Raw genomic sequence first — 21,123 nt, forward strand, 5'->3', positions numbered from 1 at the left:
CTTATGCCAGGGTTAGTCTGCAAATGTCTCTCTCTTCCATTTAAGTTACAGCCGTTTACACTGCACACTATGTTTATAACCAAAGATAAATTGAGTTTACTCTTTCCGTTTCTCTATGCACCTTGCTGTGTATTTAAGTGACAGATTGAAATTAAAAAAGCTTGATTTCTGCCTCAGATAAAGGACCTTGTGGCGCAATGGTAGCGTGTCTGACTCCAGATCAGAAGGTTGTGTGTTCAAATCACATCAGGGTCAATCAACAGAAGTGGTCATCGACTTCTTATACAACTTAAGTTTCTTTCAGCTACATATATTAAATGTTTCCATCTCAGATCAGAAGCATTCACGTGAAACATCAGGTGGGGACATGAAAACTCCCAGCAGGCCAAGTTCCTCTAAATGCCACATGCAACAGTAGTTTGTCTGACTCTGAAGGGAACAGAAGGCTGCGTGCCATTATGTATCTAGTAGTCCAAGAAGTAGAGGACAACAGGAAGAGTGGTTCACCACAACGTATTATAAGCAAAGCATGTACTCACACACAAACACAAAAGAATGAGGAGAATATGACTGGCATGAGGCACTTCACTCAAAGTAAAGACAATTATTTGAGACGATCCCTCAACAATGGCAAATAAACATGACAATGGTAATCACACAGTAGCTATAAAGTTATCATTTGAAACAGGCAGGCAAAGTAACATAAAAACACTCTCACTGTTTGGTCACCTGTTGTGCTTTAGTGATTGGGTCATGAGCAGGAAGGAGTGGGACAGATACACAAGAAGGCGGTGACATATTTATAGCCCACGAGGCTTAGACAGAAGGGAGGAGGAGAAGAAGGAGGGTTTGGGGGGTGAAGAGGATAATGACAGACAGAGTGGGAATAAAGATAGACATTTATTTTTATAACCATCTGTTTTGTGTTGAATGAGGGCTGTTCGGCCGGGATGACAAGTCTAAAAGTAGTCTTGTTTAACCATGGATCTACTTTATATGTATCCTCTATTAGAACATTTTATGGTTATCATTTGCAAGTAAAGAGGGAAGACCATTTGTTGAGAAGCTAGATAGTGCTGGACAGGGAGAGTCAAATTGGAGAACAGATTAAGAACAAATGAGAGAAAGATGAGACGATTGAAGTTATGTATGTATGTCTTTTTATTCAAATATTTTTATTGAAGATGAATGCAGAAATAGGATGTGAGTAGTGATTGAAATGATTGAAATTTTAGGTGCCTGGGTTATATTCCTGTTAAGCCCTTTGGACAAAGTGTTGATGAATGACTCTGTAATATCACCAGCATATACGGTATATGATAAGCTCTATATGACCCCTCTGAAGACGGTATTCATTACCTCCACCAGAGTGCACGTTGAATATATTCACCGGAGACGTGCGTTTGTGCGAGCTGGGCCACGTGTTGTCATTTGCGTGTACTTCCATTGACTGTGTTTCTGCCAAAACTGTTGAACTGACAATAAAGTTCTATCGTATGGTAATGTACTGCATCATATCGCATGGTACTGTATCATATTTTGGGAATATGTTGTTGTTTTCTTGCTGAGAGTTAAAAGGGGACATTGGTCCCACTCCCTTGTTTGTCCGTTAAATATAAAGCTACAGCTGAGAGACAGTTAGCTTAGCTTAGCATTAGCTTAGCATTAAGACTGGAAACAGGGGGAAACATCTAGCCTGGCTCTGTGTAAGGCATAGTCCATATTTTTGCAAAGGTAGCCTTTTAGAAACTCCTGATAGAAGATTTTTAGAAACTCTTGGCACAAATGAGGTAAAATTTTGTGCAATGGTGGACGTGGCCAAAATAATGCTGTAACCTTGCTAACGGAATTTTTCACATGTTTACACATGAATGTACAGTTACTCTTCCACTATACTGATAAACAGAGGTGTCCGAATGCACTACGGAGCGATAGATGCGCCATCCACCTTCCAGCAATAGCTTATTTTCAGGCTTCTAATTGGCAAACTTGCTCTTTGTGTGATAGGCCAATGTGGCTTTAGGGTTAGGTCACCACCCGTGGTTTGGCTTGCTCTTGACAGCGCTTTTGTTTGCAATTTGTTATTCTTCTCATCTAACTTTTGGCAGTAAACTGAATAGGTGTATCCAAATCAACATTTCCATATTAAGAGCAAAAATGAAGTGGCAGATTGTGTGTCTTTGAGCATGTTAAATGGACTGCATGCATGCACCCACGTGTGCAATATACTGTATATATGTGTGTGTGTGTACAGCCATGGTTTCCACAGCAGACGCAGCTGCTGGCCCATTGGACTGCACCTATGTCACTATGACTCTATTTCAGGACCCCGTGTTGTTCGAAAGGTCAGATAAAGAAGCAAAGGCATCCTCAGAAAGCAGAGGGTGGGGGTGTCTGGTGAAGCAGGGTGAAGGCGGATATCCACAAACCAACAGACACATCACAAACACAGGGGCAGTGCTGACAGAGACGGGGAGACAGCAGCAGAGAAGCAAAGTGGAGTAGTGAGAAGCAGAGAGTGAGACACTGAGCAGGCTTTACGTGAAGAAGATTTTGAAGAAGAGATTTTACCCAATGAAAACTTTCTAGGGAAGATAGAAGCAATCATTTAAGAGTCCTGGGAAATTAGTTGAAAGAAAGTCTGATTTGACCTTTGATCCAGTGGATAAACAGACATTTCTGGACATCATGGACGGAGAATCGCCCAGCCAGGAGACATCTGGATCTACAGAGATGACCAGTCGGACTGACACCAACAACAACAACCAGGTCTGTGTTTTTTTTTGCATGTCATATTCAATTTCAGCGTAAAAGTTTTCAAATTGTTTCATGATCCATACCAGGAATAAGCAGCGAGTCTATTTGTGACCATGGCAGGTGTTTTTATTGGACAGCAATACAGCTCACTACACCTGTTTTTACTTCTGGCTTTAGGACACAGAGACACAGAAGTTATGCAAAGAAATGCACATTCATACACACACCACACACACACACACACACACACACACACACACACACACACACACACACACACACACACACACACACACACACACACACACACAAACACATACCATGGAGTTTCCTATTCCCTCTGATGAGTCACCAGTGCAGGGTCTGACCTGCTGTGACTGTTCCTGCAGAGACAGACATTTGACCAGATATAAAGGATTTCAAATAAACTTCAAATCATCGCTAGAGTGAAAATTATGTGTGCCACATTGTGTCTCAATGGGACCTAAAATCAGTGAAGACTCTAGTGAAGTTTCAAAGAAGACTGCATGACCCTCAACTGACTGATGAAACATTTTCTTCCTCAAATTGGTTAAAAGCACTCGTGGTCAGGGAAACAACTTGAAATCTAAATGAAGAGAGCCCAAAGAGGTTTTGCTTGCTCATTCTCCTTAGAAGGAAGTTTACCCAGAATTTTAAAAACTACAAAAGGCAAATTTCCCATCTGACAGTTCAACCTCTCAGCCGTATTCAAATAAGCGAGATACTTAACAAGTCCCAGCTGCAGGTCTTGCATTACATTATGATCTTATGTTTGAGGACCGTGTTATCCCTGGAGTAAAGCGTGGACACTGATTTTAGTACATCTGACATAATGTTACCTTTCAAACAGAAGTCATGTTCTTTATCATTCAAACATGACTATGCAAGATACATAATGTCCTTTAATTAATATTAATGCATAGATAATGTATTTGTATTGTATACTATACAGTATATTGGTTATGTATTGTGTGGGAATAGTACACATTTCAAACATGCTTTAGAGAAAAGCCTTCTGTGGTAGCTTTCACATCCCTCTACACTAAAACTCTTCATTCGCTCCAAGAATAATGAACATCTCTTTAAAGGAATGAAGTGAGGCACGGGTTCCTTAAAGTCTTAAACAGCTGTATTATCATTGCTATTATCAACAGATGTTCAGAGAAGTTGCTGCATGCTATTTAAAGTTAGCTGGCTAATCCTGCTTGACGCAGTAACACCAAAGCTGATATTCTTTGCACTTTCCCGTGAATAATAGGTTATTTAATGTTTTGGGTTTATGTATGACCTGTAACCGACTCCGAATCTATTCATCTGACAAATCTGACTTATACTTATTTCATCCCCCTTTCCCCATTTTTAAATGTAGGTTATTATTTATTTTTTATCTTTATTATACTCCTCATGTAACTTACTGTATATATTTTAATTATATGTTTAGCTATTTATTCTCTAAGTTATGTATCATCTGTGAAAAAGTGGGCACAATTTTTCCGATAAACTCAACTGGTTGACATTTTTTGAAAATATATTTACTATATTCATATAATTTTGTATGCTGTACACGGTCACTTTGACTATTTTACGAAGTCGTTTGAACTACTTTTTCTAAGTTGTTTTAGTTACCCAAACTATATTTCCTCCTAAACTTCGACCAGTGTGCAGTAGTTGGTAGCTTGCAAAGTTATGCTTTCAAAGCAGCTTCCCTAACAGGGTTGTCAAGATATAAATACTAGCATGTCTTTAAGAATAAATAAGTATTGAAGATAATCCACAAATATTTACAACTTACTTGAAAACAAAATGTCATATCATGTCTTTCCTCAACAGATCAAGATGCTCACTTCTCACAGAGAGGGTTTAGTTATTATAATGTATTGAATTTCAGTCACCTGCCTGAATTTGATTACATGTGAAGGTGATGTACAAGTCAATTTAATATTTAGATACTATAAAAGCTGCATAAAGTCAAGACATATTTGTCATTAAAGGTATCGGTTAGAAGTAAATGCGAAAGTGTGAATTGCACATATAGAAATGTGTGTAGAGGCACAAACATGCATTGTAACTTTTGTAAAAAATATATGCAGGTAAATTTGATGCATAACTAAACTTTATTTTACTTTGCTTGTCCTGCAGACAGATGAGCGAAAGCCAGAGGAGAGTACAGACCCAGTAAGTGCACCTCCAGCAGGGGAGCCAGTGCAAGGTCAGGGTGGGGTGGAAGTGAGGGAGAACGTAGAGGAGGATTCAGCACCAGAGCAGGGAGGAGAAGTGGAGACCAGTACTGGAAATACAGACGAGCCCCAGACTCCTTCATCAAAGCATGATGACGGTGACGCAGAAGAAGCTGGACACAATAAAAACAAAGCTGACGTGGAAGATCCTGAACCGACAAGTGGAGAAAAAGATGGGGAGGGAGAGAGGAAAGAAGACAAAACAGGTGAGCAGGTGGAAGAGGCCAAGAGTTGTGAGACTGGGAGGGATGGAGAGGAGGTGACGGATAAAAACAAAGAGAAAAAGAAGAGTAAAACAGAGGAAAAGGCGAAAGAAGCAGAAAAAGATGTCAATGAGAAAGGTGCAAAAGGGGCAGAGAAGAAAAAACAAGTTGTGGAAGTGGATTCAGACAAAGACAAAGGCAAGATTAAGGAGGTAGAGAAGCAAAGTAAGCCCAAAAGAAAGAGTGGTCCTCCCGCTTCTTCTGTCTCCCGACCGAGACCCTCTGCACGCTCTATGAGAGCAGCCGCTAAAAATGACATCATTGCCAAGTTCAACCAAGGCGCACCAGAGTAAGTCATTGTACGTACAGTAAATATGGTCTGCTAAATATTTAATTAGAAACTGGGTAATCTTGGGACATTTTTAGGAAGCCAGCACCCCGCAACTTCAAAATTCAGAGGTCATCTACGGCTGCGGTTACGGGAGCTTCAATCAAACAGAAGATGCTCCAGTGGTGTCGCAACAAGACTCGCAAATACGAGGTGAGTTCAACACTCAATCAAATTTCAAGTTTTGTCATCTAGATTTGGGACCAGAGAACTTTCAAAATATTATGTGTGTCCATCTTTCTCTCCCTTGACCTGCCAGGGTGTCAACATAGAAAACTTCTCATCGTCCTGGTGTGACGGGCTGGCGTTCTGCGCTCTGATCCATCGTTACTTTCCTGATGCTTTCGACTACAGCTCTCTGAATCCAAAGGAGAGGGAGAAAAACTTCACTTTGGCCTTCCAGACTGCAGAGTATGGAGTATTTAATTATCTCGTCTTCATTTCTTTCTCTCGGCTCAGTTCAGATCTTTATTATCCCACAATATAGCATGAAACAATCACACAATAAGACAACTGAAGACATTAAAAGTTCTGATTCTATACACACATTGCATACCACTTAGAAAGTTCCTGTCATAAAAGCAATGAACTACAGGAATAAGAAGTCGTTAGTGTATTAATGTTTTATAATAAAAATGTATCCAATGACGATGTTACAATGTGAAAGGGGTCACTGATAATGAAGAACTACACTGGACAGAGAGTTATCACCTGAATCTGCAGCCCCTCGCAGTTTTATAGAACTCTCTATAGAGTTTCAGCTCATTGTTGAGCTCTCTGACAGCTACTTTACCTGGCCTACTCTCACTGCTGATGAACACAGTGGAGCATCATCAGCTAAAGAAGCAAATTTTTTCCAAGAAGTCATAGAGAGTCATATTAATATTCAGTGATATTGAACATCTGTTCATGTTCATCAGGACAGAAATATGACTCCAAATCAATGATAATGTCACTCATTCCTGCTGAAAGTTGTTGGACAATTTAACTTTTTCAAAATTAAGTTATTTTAGGTTTAAGAGTGCATATGAGGAGCTCTTTTCCAAAACGCTATAAATCCATTTTAATAGTTTTCAGGAAAATTCCATTTTTTGGCATGAAACATTGATGAAGCAGTGAATAGTTTCTGTATACAGCAAAGTGGCATGACAAACTCATTTTCTTTAAATTTGGCTTTTATCTCGTTTTGGAAAAGAGCTCTTCATATGTATATATTACACATATATCTGACTGTAGATGGATGTTAAATTCCTCAGAGAAAGTCCAAATTGACTATGATGAATTTATCTTTGATTGCAGTTTGCTAGATAAAAGTCTGCTAATTTAAAATGACCATACCAACAAAACAATGAAGTCAGGACTTTCTCTGCATGTACTGTAGTTATTATATGTCACTGCTTTATCTCACCTCAGTTCCTTCCTTTCCTTTCCTTTCCTTTCCTTTCCTTTCCTTTCCTTTCCTTTCCTTTCCTTTCCTTTCCTTTCCTTTCCTTTCCTTCCCTTTCCTTTCCTTTCCTTTCCTCTGTCCCCTTATCACCTCCCTCCCTGTCAGATCCCTGGCCGACTGCTACCCTCTGCTGGAAGTGGGCGACATGATCATGATGGGTAACAAGCCAGACCCTATGTGTGTGTTCACATATGTGCAGTCCCTCTGCCACGGCCTCACCAAAATAGAGAAAGAGAGGAAGGACAAAGACAAGACTGGTGATGAGGGAGAGGAGAAAGAGAAGGGGGAGCTGTCTACGGAGAAGGACGAAGAAGAAGAAGAGTCAGCTGAGAACGGGACAACAGAGAGCCAAGAGGAGAAACAGAGAGATGTTACAGAAACAGAGGGTGCTGGGGAGGAAGAAAATGCATCAAACAGCTGTGAGACGGAGGGAGATGGGGGAGTGTTAGTCCAGGCAGAGTCCTAGAAAAGTACTGACAGCAAACAAAAAGACTGAAAAGACCAAAGGATTTTTAATGGTTGCGGTACTTCAATGAAAAAGTCTTAGTTTGATGTTGGATTGACTACTGGCAATGTGATATAGCTCTTTGTTTGAATTTGCACTATGCTGTGTTTTTGTTACATTATGTTTGTTTTGAGCACATAAAGTAGAAATGTTTTGTTTGATGTGTTGTAGAAAAAAATGATTAAATGAGAAAGTTGTTTGTGCAACAAGAAAATCTTTGTGTTGAAGGCACATGTGATGCTCAGCCAAGCTGAATGGGAATGAACTATGACCATAATATGATGGGTGATGTATGTCACAATAGAAACAGGTTTTATTTCATCTCTTTGTACACAAATTATATTACAATTATAGAAATATCTCAAGTACAATACAATAAAATGTGGCATAAAGTCATAACTCACTTTTGCCTGATTTTTAGGAACGTATTCAAAATGCGTAAACAGCAATTCATTAAAAAATCTTAATCCACCTTAAAGTTTGAGCCAATTAAGGATAGTCTTTTTACTTATTTATCAGTAATACAGTTATTGTTGTTGAATGATGTTTAAGGGAGGCTCTAAGGTCTATAAAGAACAGGTTTGCCCAAACATAGCCAGCTATAAACTCCCACTGAACTAAAGTAATAAGGCAAAGCCGTACCCACACATTAAGCAATATAAGCAGTTGTTTTTCACCCTATGGTCTAAAAAATATATATTTTATGAAACAAGAAAAAGTAACACAATTGAAATTGAAATTTCTAAACAAAACTGATAATATTTCACGTCATGATTGCCAAAACGCAGTGACAAAACAATTAACTCTGAGACATGCAAAATGAACAACTTCGGTAGGCTAAGTACATCATTTACTGTCCCCGATGAAACAAGCACTCCCAGGATTCTGCGGTAAACAAGCAATCATTCATAAGGTGAGGGGGTAATAATAGCCAAATACTGTATTTACTGTAGTCTATTTAAGGGTTCAGTGGGTAATTTAGTGGCATCTAGCGGTGAGGTTACAGATTGCAATCAAACTCCTCCTGTGTTTCAAGAGTGTGGGAGAATGACAGTGGCCGACATGAAAACACAAATGTGTGTGAAAGAGGACTTGCCCTGCTTGTAGATATAAACCGCTCATTCAAAGGCAACCAAAACAGAACAAATTTTATTTTAATTATAGTTTAACTTTAAGACTTTAAAAAAAAACATACTTTATACATTATATTCCATTTCTACCAATAGATCCCCCTGAATCCTACACACTGGACCTTTAAAGAAAATGTTTCTGCTTGTCTCACTTTAGTCTCTACACGCCTATGTCTACATCCTGTGTGCTTAATTTTTACAATACACAAGTTGGTTCAGTGTCATGTGAAGTGACAACATGTAACAATAAGGGTGACCCAATCCTGCTTATTCAAGAATTCAAGAATTCAAGAAGCTTTATTTATCCCGAGGGAAATTATTGTGCAACAGTTTCAATACAAAGATGGGAAAAGACCAAAGTAACAATAAGCTTACATAAATCAAATAAAAATAAAGCTAACATCAAATAAATCAAACAATAACTAATGTGACAGAGTGCAACGGACATTGTGGTTAACCGTAGGAATATACAATATACAACAAAACAATATGCACCGTGCTGTTTAGCAGCATATTGAAATAAAATAAGTACAAACTAAATAAGTGATAAGGAGCGATCAGTGATAACAGTGTTAAAAGTGTAGCAGCATTTCTTACTGAGGTAAGTTACAGTACAACTAAATAAAGTGATGTAGTGATAATATTAGGGCCCCCGAAAGTCTAGGGCCGGCCCTGACCTAAAGAAAAACAATTAAAGAAACAACTAAAGGTAAGTAGAATGTTAAAAATACTTTAAACCCCCTTTAGAAATGTTTCTAATAGTAATAAATATATATAATGTTTCTAAAAAAATGTTCTAAAAAGATACATTTACAAATGAGTAAAGCCTTTTTTCATACTACTCTTTAGGCTAAGATCTCTCAATTGTTGATAACAAAATGTATTTTGCTTTTAATATAATTGCTATTTCTCATTGATTGAACCAAGAGGCAGTGGGCGCTGGGAACTGCTTTGGGTCCCAGGCCAGTAGGGGACCCGAGGACTGACAAACTTTAAACTACAGCAAAGACAGTAGAGGAACTTAACTCCCTCGGCCAGGCAAGTTTATTTGTATAGCACAATTCAACAACAAGGTAATTCAAAGTGCTTTACTGTACATAAACCATTAAAAGCATTGGTTATACATTTTTTGTGCACATTTTATGTTGATGTCAGATTATTTATAACATAATAATGATGAACGGTGGTTCGAGGGGGGCCCTGTGGATTTTTTGCACACAGACTCTAGCCTTGCCTTTGAGTAAAACCGTTTTCAATGTAGGCCTACTCTTTAGTCTGCTCACCCTTTATCTATTCAATTCAATTAAAAAAACTTTATTTGTCCCCGGGGGCAATTCAGGGCACACAGAGCAGCAAATAACGACAGTGCAACTATACAAAAACGTTTTAACCTATCAACAAGAATAAAGTGTAAAAGAAGAATAAGTGTCAGGATGTTAGTGTGTTAGTACAGGTAGAATAAATGTCAGGATGTTAGTGTGTTAGTACAGGTAGAATAAGTGTCAGGATGTTAGTGTGTTAGTACAGGTAGAATAAGTGTCAGGATGTTAGTGTGTTAGTACAGGTAGAATAAGTGTCAGGATGTTAGTGTGTTAGTACAGGTAGAATAAATGTCAGGATGTTAGTGTGTTAGTACAGGTAGAATAAGTGTCAGGATGTTAGTGTGTTAGTACAGGTTAGAATAAGTGTCAGGATGTTAGTGTGTTAGTACAGGTAGAATAAGTGTCAGGATGTTAGTGTGTTAGTACAGGTAGAATAAGTGTCAGGATGTTAGTGTGTTAGTACAGGTTAGAATAAGTGTCAGGATGTTAGTGTGTTAGTACAGGTAGAATAAGTGTCAGGATGTTAGTGTGTTAGTACAGGTAGAATAAGTGTCAGGATGTTAGTGTGTTAGTACAGGTAGAATAAGTGTCAGGATGTTAGTGTGTTAGTACAGGTAGAATAAGTGTCAGGATGTTAGTGTGTTAGTACAGGTTAGAATAAGTGTCAGGATGTTAGTGTGTTAGTACAGGTAGAATAAGTGTCAGGATGTTAGTGTGTTAGTACAGGTAGAATAAGTGTCAGGATGTTAGTGTGTTAGTACAGGTAGAATAAGTGTCAGGATGTTAGTGTGTTAGTACAGGTAGAATAAGTGTCAGGATGTTAGTGTGTTAGTACAGGTAGAATAAGTGTCAGGATGTTAGTGTGTTAGTACAGGTAGAATAAGTGTCAGGATGTTAGTGTGTTAGTACAGGTAGAATAAGTGTCAGGATGTTAGTGTGTTAGTACAGGTAGAATAAGTGTCAGGATGTTAGTGTGTTAGTACAGGTAGAATAAGTGTCAGGATGTTAGTGTGTTAGTACAGGTAGAATAAGTGTCAGGATGTTAGTGTGTTAGTACAGGTAGAATAAGTGTCAGGATGTTAGTGTGTTAGTACAGGTAGAATAAGTGTCAGGGTGTTAGTGTGTTAGTACAGGTAGAATAAGTGTCAGGATGTTAGTGTGTTAGTACAGGTTAGAATAAGTGTCAGGATGTAAGTGTGTTAGTACAGGTTAGAATAAGTGTCAGGATGTTAGTGTGTTAGTACAGGTAGAATAAGTGTCAGGATGTTAGTGTGTTAGTACAGGTAGAATAAGTGTCAGGATGTTAGTGTGTTAGTACAGGTAGAATAAGTGTCAGGATGTTAGTGTGTTAGTACAGGTAGAATAAGTGTCAGGATGTTAGTGTGTTAGTACAGGTTAGAATAAGTGTCAGGATGTTAGTGTGTTAGTACAGGTTAGAATAAGTGTCAGGATGTTAGTGTGTTAGTACAGGTAGAATAAGTGTCAGGATGTTAGTGTGTTAGTACAGGTAGAATAAGTGTCAGGATGTTAGTGTGTTAGTACAGGTTAGAATAAGTGTCAGGATGTTAGTGTGTTAGTACAGGTAGAATAAGTGTCAGGATGTTAGTGTGTTAGTACAGGTAGAATAAGTGTCAGGATGTTAGTGTGTTAGTACAGGTTAGAATAAGTGTCAGGATGTTAGTGTGTTAGTACAGGTAGAATAAGTGTCAGGATGTTAGTGTGTTAGTACAGGTAGAATAAGTGTCAGGATGTTAGTGTGTTAGTACAGGTAGAATAAGTGTCAGGATGTTAGTGTGTTAGTACAGGTAGAATAAGTGTCAGGATGTTAGTGTGTTAGTACAGGTAGAATAAGTGTCAGGATGTTAGTGTGTTAGTACAGGTTAGAATAAGTGTCAGGATGTTAGTGTGTTAGTACAGGTTAGAATAAGTGTCAGGATGTAAGTGTGTTAGTACAGGTTAGAATAAGTGTCAGGATGTTAGTGTGTTAGTACAGTTAGAATAAGTGTCAGGATGTTAGTGTGTTAGTACAGGTTAGAATAAGTGTCAGGATGTAAGTGTGTTAGTACAGGTAGAGTAAGTGTCAGGATGTTAGTGTGTTAGTACAGGTAGAATAAGTGTCAGGATGTTAGTGTGTTAGTACAGGTTAGAATAAGTGTCAGGATGTAAGTGTGTTAGTACAGGTTAGAATAAGTGTCAGGATGTTAGTGTGTTAGTACAGGTTAGAATAAGTGTCAGGATGTTAGTGTGTTAGTACAGGTTAGAATAAGTGTCAGGATGTTAGTGTGTTAGTACAGGTTAGAATAAGTGTCAGGATGTTAGTGTGTTAGTACAGGTAGAATAAGTGTCAGGATGTTAGTGTGTTAGTACAGGTAGAATAAGTGTCAGGATGTTAGTGTGTTAGTACAGGTTAGAATAAGTGTCAGGATGTTAGTGTGTTAGTACAGGTTAGAATAAGTGTCAGGATGTTAGTGTGTTAGTACAGGTTAGAATAAGTGTCGGGATGTTAGTGTGTTAGTACAGGTAGAATAAGTGTCAGGGTGTTAGTGTGTTAGTACAGGTAGAATAAGTGTCAGGATGTTAGTGTGTTAGTACAGGTAGAATAAGTGTCAGGATGTTAGTGTGTTAGTACAGGTTAGAATAAGTGTCAGGATGTTAGTGTGTTAGTACAGGTTAGAATAAGTGTCAGGATGTTAGTGTGTTAGTACAGGTTAGAATAAGTGTCGGGATGTTAGTGTGTTAGTACAGGTAGAATAAGTGTCAGGGTGTTAGTGTGTTAGTACAGGTAGAATAAGTGTCAGGATGTTAGTGTGTTAGTACAGGTAGAATAAGTGTCAGGATGTTAGTGTGTTAGTACAGGTAGAATAAGTGTCAGGATGTTAGTGTGTTAGTACAGGTAGAATAAGTGTCAGGATGTTAGTGTGTTAGTACAGGTAGAATAAGTGTCAGGATGTTAGTGTGTTAGTATAGGTAGAATAAGTGTCAGGATGTTAGTGTGTTAGTACAGGTAGAATAAGTGTCAGGATGTTAGTGTGTTAGTACAGGTAGAATAAGTGTCAGGATGTTAGTGTGTTAGTACAGTTAGAATAAGTGTCAGGATGTTAGTGTGTTAGTACAGGTAGAATAAGTGTCAGGATGTTAGTGTGTTAGTACAGGTAGAATAAGTGTCAGGATGTTAGTGTGTTAGTACAGGTTAGAATAAGTGTCAGGATGTTAGTGTGTTAGTACAGGTAGAATAAGTGTCAGGATGTTAGTGTGTTAGTACAGGTTAGAATAAGTGTCAGGATGTTAGTGTGTTAGTACAGGTAGAATAAGTGTCAGGATGTTAGTGTGTTAGTACAGGTAGAATAAGTGTCAGGATGTTAGTGTGTTAGTACAGGTAGAATAAGTGTCAGGATGTTAGTGTGTTAGTAGAGGTAGAATAAGTGTCAGGATGTTAGTGTGTTAGTACAGGTAGAATAAGTGTCAGGATGTTAGTGTGTTAGTACAGGTTAGAATAAGTGTCAGGATGTTAGTGTGTTAGTACAGGTAGAATAAGTGTCAGGGTGTTAGTGTGTTAGTACAGGTAGAATAAGTGTCAGGATGTTAGTGTGTTAGTACAGGTTAGAATAAGTGTCAGGATGTTAGTGTGTTAGTACAGGTAGAATAAGTGTCAGGATGTTAGTGTGTTAGTACAGGTAGAATAAGTGTCAGGATGTTAGTGTGTTAGTACAGGTTAGAATAAGTGTCAGGATGTTAGTGTGTTAGTACAGGTAGAATAAGTGTCAGGATGTTAGTGTGTTAGTACAGGTAGAATAAGTGTCAGGATGTTAGTGTGTTAGTGCAGGTAGAATAAGTGTCAGGATGTTAGTGTGTTAGTATAGGTAGAATAAGTGTCAGGATGTTAGTGTGTTAGTACAGGTAGAATAAGTGTCAGGATGTTAGTGTGTTAGTACAGGTAGAATAAGTGTCAGGATGTTAGTGTGTTAGTACAGGTAGAATAAGTGTCAGGATGTTAGTGTGTTAGTACAGGTTAGAATCCAGTCACAGAGTTAGATAAGAAGAACAGCAGAGAGGAAAGTGTCTAGATGTTATCTATAATAAACAAAATATCATGTATTGTGCATTTAATGTGAATCGCTACTTCTCGTTGATATCTGAGTCCAGGTTAACTTCTGATATTAATAAAAGAGAAACACTGTCCAAACAGAACAACAAAACCTGATTTGAAACTGCCCCTGCTTTCTAGGGATTACGGTAACCAGCGTCATGCTACCGGAAGGCCATTCTGTTGTCCCTTTTGTGAGCTAACATAACGATTGTGTCGCGCTTTTCTCCCCACACAATTGTCGGCAGCAGCCCAGTGAAACATGTCCACAGACATGCCGCCGGGCAGTCTGAACGTGGAGTCGCAGCTTTTGTCCATAATGGACGTGCTGGTGAAAGCGGCCGTGGCGGAAATCAGTCAGCTGTTCTCGGAGAGCTCGTCGTCTCTCCGCCTGCATCTCACCCAGAGCCTGAAGGAGAACGAAGCCCTGAGGATGAGGATGAAGGTGATGAGGAGTGAGCTCTTCTCCCTCCGGCTGCAGACCAGGAACAACCGGCCGACCAGCCGCTTCTCCCCGATCAGAGGACTTACACCCAAACCACGGGCGAAATCACAAGGTAACGAGTACTTTCACTTTAACATCAATTATACTAATACATCACAGTCCTCCTCCTCGTGTATTAACAGTTAAATACCGACTTTTGCTAAATGTACAGTCCATTGTTTTTTTTGTTTTTTTTAATTAAACCCTGCTGTAACAGTTGCTTTGATCTTCTTCTTCTTTGTTTTTTTAATGGTGACTGACTGGCATCCAAACTGTTGCATTACCGCCAACTACTGGATTTAAACTATAATCTTTACTTACAACAAAATAATAACAACCGAGTCCCCCCGTCTGTTAATAATACATGTCCTATGTTCTTGATGTTTGAGAGAGTTGTTGCAAACCTTCTCCAGAAATTCCCAACAAAACACCCAGAAATCTCCAGGCTTCATAGATAATTATGTCAATTTTCTCACGTTTTCTTTCTGCTCCAGCAGCACAGTTAACTACCATCACCACCGAGGCCAAAACACCATCCGATCTTTACTTAAACAGCCTGTCTGTCCCCTAATATATTGCCTTAGGCACTTCCTCATGCTTGTGTCTATTCTTAGATCAAGCTCTTATTATTTCTGTCACTCTCTTTGAACAGTTATTCTCCAACGCTGCACGATCCCCTTTGTAGAGAAGACGCTCTGGTTCTTTCTCACATTCATGCTCCCCACATTTACCACATGAGTCAAAATCACTGCTGCACACAAACACACTATGTCCAAACTACTACTACGTCTGCATTATTGTCTCTCAAATACTCTTTTCTAGTTTGTAAAGTTGCTGTTTTTATTGTGTTCTATTTTAGGTAATGCACCTCTTATTATAAATGTCCTGTTACCATCTACCAAGTATCTCATTTTACTGGTATAATCCAATGGTTCAAAAACACTCAATCCGGAAAGTACTCTAAATCAAAGTGAAGCAGATTCAGGGTTACAAAGGTGTCAGATTTTCATGGAACGATAACCAACTTAATTATTCCAACCAGGCAATCTGATTAGTCAACTAGACATCTCAAATGTGAACTAACTTTATATTGTTGACACAGGCTTGGATAGATTACTGATTCGGCACAGGCCCAGGGGTTCTGACTCATAAAATGCTGCTGAAAAAAGCACAAAATGATTACATACAGACTCTAAATGACCATAAGGAAACACAAAATGACCACAAAGAGACAAAGAATGACTAAAGGGATGCCAACAAAAACACAAAATGACCACAAAGACATTCTAGATGACTGAAAACAGACGCTAAACGACCACATAGAGACAAAAAATAGAGACAAAGACATGCAAAATGATTAAAAATAGATGTACAAAGACCACAGAGAGAAACAAAACGAAGACAGAGAAAATGCAAAACGTAGATGCAAACCACCACAAAAAGATGCAAATGACTTAAAATAGATGCAAAACAGTCACAGAGATGCAAAACAACTACAAAGACATTCAAAACAACTAAAAATAGATGTAAAACGACCTCAAAGAGAAACAAAGTCACTACTTTTAAAAGCGTCTAAAGATAAGTGCACAGTGACCACAAAGAGACCCAAAATTACTACAAAATGACTAAAATAGACTCTTTGAATGTGTGTGTCTCGATCCTTTGTAGACACTGTGTGGGGCCTCTTGCATGTCTGTCTTAACCAGAAGCTCTCCGTCATATTTGTATAAAATGATTCGTCAGATTAAATTAGTTAATCTTATTTTTACAACGCTCTGGAGTTGACCTTTAGTGGGTCACTGTTTGGCTCACATCAGCTGTGCCGGTGAGTTGATGACACAGCACTTTCTTAATCTTAAAATAACCCCACTTGTGAAATTTGAGGATGTAGTAGCTTAATCTGTCCTCGGAGAATGTATTTGTTTCAGCAGATGTCTTAGTTACAACAAGATTGATTACCCTATTTTGTGACTTGGTTTTCTTTTTGCCTTGTTTTTGAGTATCAATTAATACTAATATTGTATCAAAGTTTAAAATTCTTGTATCTTATGGGGAAGAGCGGCTGGGTATTCCCTCCAACCGCACAATTCAATACATACTGTAATACCATACACAGACCGAACACGCTGATACTGACTAATGTGCCATGTTGTAAATTTATAAATCTTCTTTATACTGTCCCTGTTATTCTGATATTTTATATTTCCCTGCATTTATATCGTTCATATTTTTCTATATTTCCTTAATTATATTGTTTGTTATAATGTATTGGCTCTTATTGGTGCTTCTTTTTTCCCCTTTGTTGGACTAATAAAGGAATATCTTATCTTACCTTATGACCATGTCTTACACAGATTTTACTTCAACAGCTGTTTATTCATCTGTATAACAGCGATCACACAACTTCAATTCCAGGCCCCACAGAGATCTTAAAAGGAAAATATCATATTCGGTTTCTAATCCAAGAGTTATTTATTAATGCAAATTAAATATTCTTACATGGTTAAATTTAAAGTGGTTGAATGAATCTTTGTGTAGTGTGGATTGGCCTTTTGCACTGCACCACAGGTCATTTGCTGCTGCATCGATACAGTAGCACCGGCATGGATGGTCGTATCAGCGAGGAGTACGTCCCGATATATTACCCTATCGATATTTTGAGCACAGCCTTATGGGGAAGTGCTCAAGATATTAAAAGATCTTATCAATAGCGCCATCATTTGGTCAATTATAAAATGTATTTTTTTTAATTTACAGCTGGAAGCAGGATACTTATTCTCACATGTGCAGCATGTTTAGGAGATTGATGCTGAGCTTTCTGATATCTGTTTCTTTTTCCCCCTGTAGTTGTCATTAAGCCACCAGTGGTTCAAAAGACTGTTGAAGAAGATGCTTCTGTTTCTCTGCAATCAGAGACTTCCTCCTCTGCCACTCAAGTGGGGGTAAATACAGTATATGTACTTTCAGCGACTAACACTTGTGTTTGAAATGCCTGTTCAATGCGTATCTGTTCTTATTTATAAGTGTGCAGATGTGGAGGACATCCCAGATGTCATTCTGATCAAAGATGAAGACGAAGGCGGCAGATGTGGCCCAGCTGTAGGTGAGGAGTCAACAGATGCAATAATTCTTGATTTAGGTTGTCAAAAGTATCATTACATACCTGATACCGTGTGTTTAAAACAATATGATCGTCAATAATTATACATTCAATAACATTAAAGGTACAAACTCTATAAAAAATCTCATCTAAAATCAGATTTTTAATCAAACAATCCCCTTATTATAAGTCTATTGGCATACGTTCAGTGGCTTTTTTTTTACCAGCACTGTGCAGGTTTTTAATTTTTTTTTCAAAGAAAGAAATATCCTATTTTGTGTGGGGTCTGTAGGCACTTTATCTTTATCTTTATTTATTTAAAAGTTGTATTTGTATTTTTAAAGGTAAATATCTTATTATACTTAGCGCTAATAAGCTTTTTTCACGCATGCGTCAACATATTGAAGCACATGTCAGGTTGGATGTTAATGAGTCGGCTTTCAGGGTGATTTAGTCCAACATTGTGAACTGAAACACGATGAATGGCATGATTCTGCCATGACACACACAACTGTTTAAAGACCAGCACTGGCTGATTCAGTATTAGAGGAACAACGTTTTGGGTAGATGGAACTGCTTTAATAAGTAAATCAATATGATTGCCAGTTTAATACATCAGAGTTTCATTCTGCAGCAACGCACTGCTGTGAGTCCATGAACAAGGCAAGTGTCTGTGGTTAGTTCACATGTCTGTATTCACAGTAGGACAGTCCAGTGTTTGTTGTCCGTTTTGCAGGTGAAGTGAGAATAACATATCGTTGATGCCCTTGTTGTACTCCTGTAGTTTGACTGCATCAAACAATCAGACAACATTTAAAGAAAAGAGATAAAAAGCCTCTAAAATGCCACATTGCGTTTCAGCAGCTGGTCATATTTTAAATTGGGCTGCAGTTTGGCCTTGTGTGATCTGCATCTTTTGTCATGCAGGTAGCGCACCAGTCATAATTTTGTTTTAATGAAAACACAACTCCTGCATTTGATTTTGTTCTTCACCACAGCTTTGGAAAAAGGTGTGTTTCTACATCAAGTGCTGTGCGGTGGATATGAAGCTGGCTCATGTGATTTCCAAAAATAACTGATAAATATTTAAAGTCACTCACATTTAAGAACAGAATTAGGCTAGGTGTGATGGTTCAATGAGTGTGTAACTGCCCCATACAACCTGAACTCCCCTACCTGCAGAATCCCACTTTAACCATTGGTAGACGTCACTGTGCTCATTATTTTTTAACTTATTTTCAGTACTTTACAATCACAAAGACTTTGCCGAAGCTACTTTAAGATACTTGATACTATTTTCTTGAAAATAATTTTGTGACTCATAAGTCACAGTCTAAAAGTTTCATACAAAAACACCTATTTATAATGTAATTTTGCGGTTTATCTTTTTAGGTCAGGATGACTTCGGAAACCACAGTACGCAGGGTGGCGTTGCCACAGGGACTCAGAATTTAGAGTCCTGCCTGACGGGTAATAATGAGGAGCTGAGAATTGTGAGCGTTCACGGAGGAGGGGAAGGGCCTATGCAGGAGGAGAGTGACACCCTGTTCAGCGTCTCTGAGCTGCAGGCTTTTAGCTCTCTGTCTCCTGACCACAGTGTCACCCATGACAGTCTCCGAAATTTCACCGCCGGTGCCAACGACAGGGTCCTGATGAGAGGGATGCAGGATAACATGAACAGCCAACTGGAGAGAAATCCTTCCACCCAAATGTCTTCAGCAGCATTGAATCCTGCGATAAAAACACAGATAGTAGGAGCTGATGGTCAAATGGGGCACTCCAGTCACGTCAGCCCGTTCGCCCAGCAGCAGAACATCTTCCTCCACGGCATCAACAAATCTCTGGACTGTGGCTTCTGTGGCGAGCGCTTCCTCAGCCGCGAAGACCTGATCGTGCACAGGGCGAGTCACACCGGGGAGCTGCCCGTCCTTTGCACCTTTTGCGGCAAGTCGTTCGTAAACAAGACCACGCTGAGCATCCACATGCGTATTCACACCGGGGAGAAGCCTTACGCTTGCATGCAATGTGGGAAACGCTTCACGCAGAACGGCAGCCTGAAAATCCACCTGAGGACTCACTCTGGAGAGAAGCCATACACCTGCAATCTGTGCCCCGCCAGCTTCAACAACCCCAGCAACCTGCGCAGGCACATGATCACACACAACACAAACGGAGTACTCTGACCATGATGACAAAGATTTACAGACTAAATGTGGAGTTTTACATTTTTAAGCATGGTACTTTTACTGCCACAGTGTGTATTTGGGGAATAATGTGTTTACTGTTGCAGTAGCTCATGTTCTTGTCCTTTGAGTTTCTACAGTAGTTTTGCCACTGCACAAGGAACTTTTCATGGTCAAACAAACTTGATAAATGACAAGTACACCGATGTATATCTTGACAACCTCCGAGTAAAATCAATGGACTGTTGTGGACACAAATAAGCATGATCTCTGTTCAATATGAAGAGACATGCATTATTTTTTTTAATTCTAGTTAAACCAGCTATAGGAAAACAACTCACTGAAAGGAAATGCCTTTTTTATTTATCTTTCCTTTAGTATTTATCCTTCCGTTTTTATTTATCTATCCTTTTGTATTTATCTTTCCTTTTTTTATACTGTCTGAAAAGCAGACAAACGTATGCCTTATTCATCATTCAAGAAAAATACAAAGTACCTTAATCTAATTCAAATTTGATAAATGCTCAATTCTTGGTAAGTAATTGTTCAATGTGTAAATCAGGACCCTTGCAGTCGCTGTCTTGACTTATCTAACAGCATTAACGCTTGTATACTGTAACCGTTCCCATGGTTACAGTTGCAGAAGGAAACCATGTGCAGGTCAGAGAGGGACGCGGATGGCTAAGCGTGCAACAGATGGGGACTTTGGCACTAAAATGGACAGTGACATTAAAATAGAAGTTCTTGATGAGTGATTTGAATAAAATATATTGTGTTATGTCACAATACCTGCATATACTGTAATATAGTAACAATCGGTCCAATATTGCCATAAAGCAGTCCTGCTCATCTGTTTGCCCACTTTGGCCTAATAAAGGGAAAGCTTTTTGTTTTTGGTCTGGCAATAATCTAGTTATATGTTTCACAAATGTCTATTGGTTTAAATTGCCATAACACCCAACCCTAGGTACATGAAAATGTTTCCAGAGTTAATGTAAAGTGTTAAACTGCTTTATCACACAGTTGACAAAAATCCCAGATACACTGACTGAACTTAAAATGTTTGTCTTACTGTATAGTGAGCTGCATAGCTGGCATAAAGAGAGGCACATTTAACTGTTTTTAATGTGTGCATGTGTGGGTTTCATTTAAAAAGCAAACTACCTCCACTGTCGTCTCTCTTGCAGCTCTTTTGTATCGTCTTTTTGTACTTCCCCGGTGGTTTCAGACTGGGCAATAATCAATTTAGTGTGGATTCTGAC

At 38.8% G+C, this 21,123-nt stretch overlaps 2 protein-coding genes across 2 annotated transcripts; both read left to right on the top strand.

Annotated features, from left to right (window-relative positions):
• The first annotated feature begins 2,380 nt into the window (after positions 1 to 2,380).
• On the top strand, positions 2,381 to 7,757 carry smtnl1 (smoothelin-like 1). Its single transcript, XM_083915823.1, has 5 exons — positions 2,381 to 2,769; positions 4,918 to 5,567; positions 5,645 to 5,759; positions 5,866 to 6,017; positions 7,159 to 7,757. Exons 1-5 carry the CDS (start codon positions 2,689 to 2,691, stop codon positions 7,517 to 7,519), a joined length of 1,359 nt encoding a protein of 452 aa, XP_083771949.1. The 5' UTR covers positions 2,381 to 2,688; the 3' UTR covers positions 7,520 to 7,757.
• Positions 7,758 to 14,310: 6,553 nt separating this feature from the next.
• Positions 14,311 to 20,951, top strand: LOC310948583 (uncharacterized protein). The gene is made up of 4 exons (XM_083915758.1): positions 14,311 to 14,651; positions 17,426 to 17,520; positions 17,603 to 17,681; positions 19,071 to 20,951. The coding sequence occupies exons 1-4, from the start codon at positions 14,357 to 14,359 to the stop codon at positions 19,859 to 19,861; spliced, it is 1,260 nt and encodes a 419-aa protein (XP_083771884.1). The 5' UTR covers positions 14,311 to 14,356; the 3' UTR covers positions 19,862 to 20,951.
• Positions 20,952 to 21,123: the final 172 nt, after the last annotated feature.

The sequence above is a fragment of the Echiichthys vipera genome (assembly GCF_963691815.1).
Source record: "Echiichthys vipera genome assembly, chromosome: 6".
In the NCBI taxonomy this organism is placed as follows: Eukaryota; Metazoa; Chordata; class Actinopteri; order Perciformes; family Trachinidae; genus Echiichthys; species Echiichthys vipera.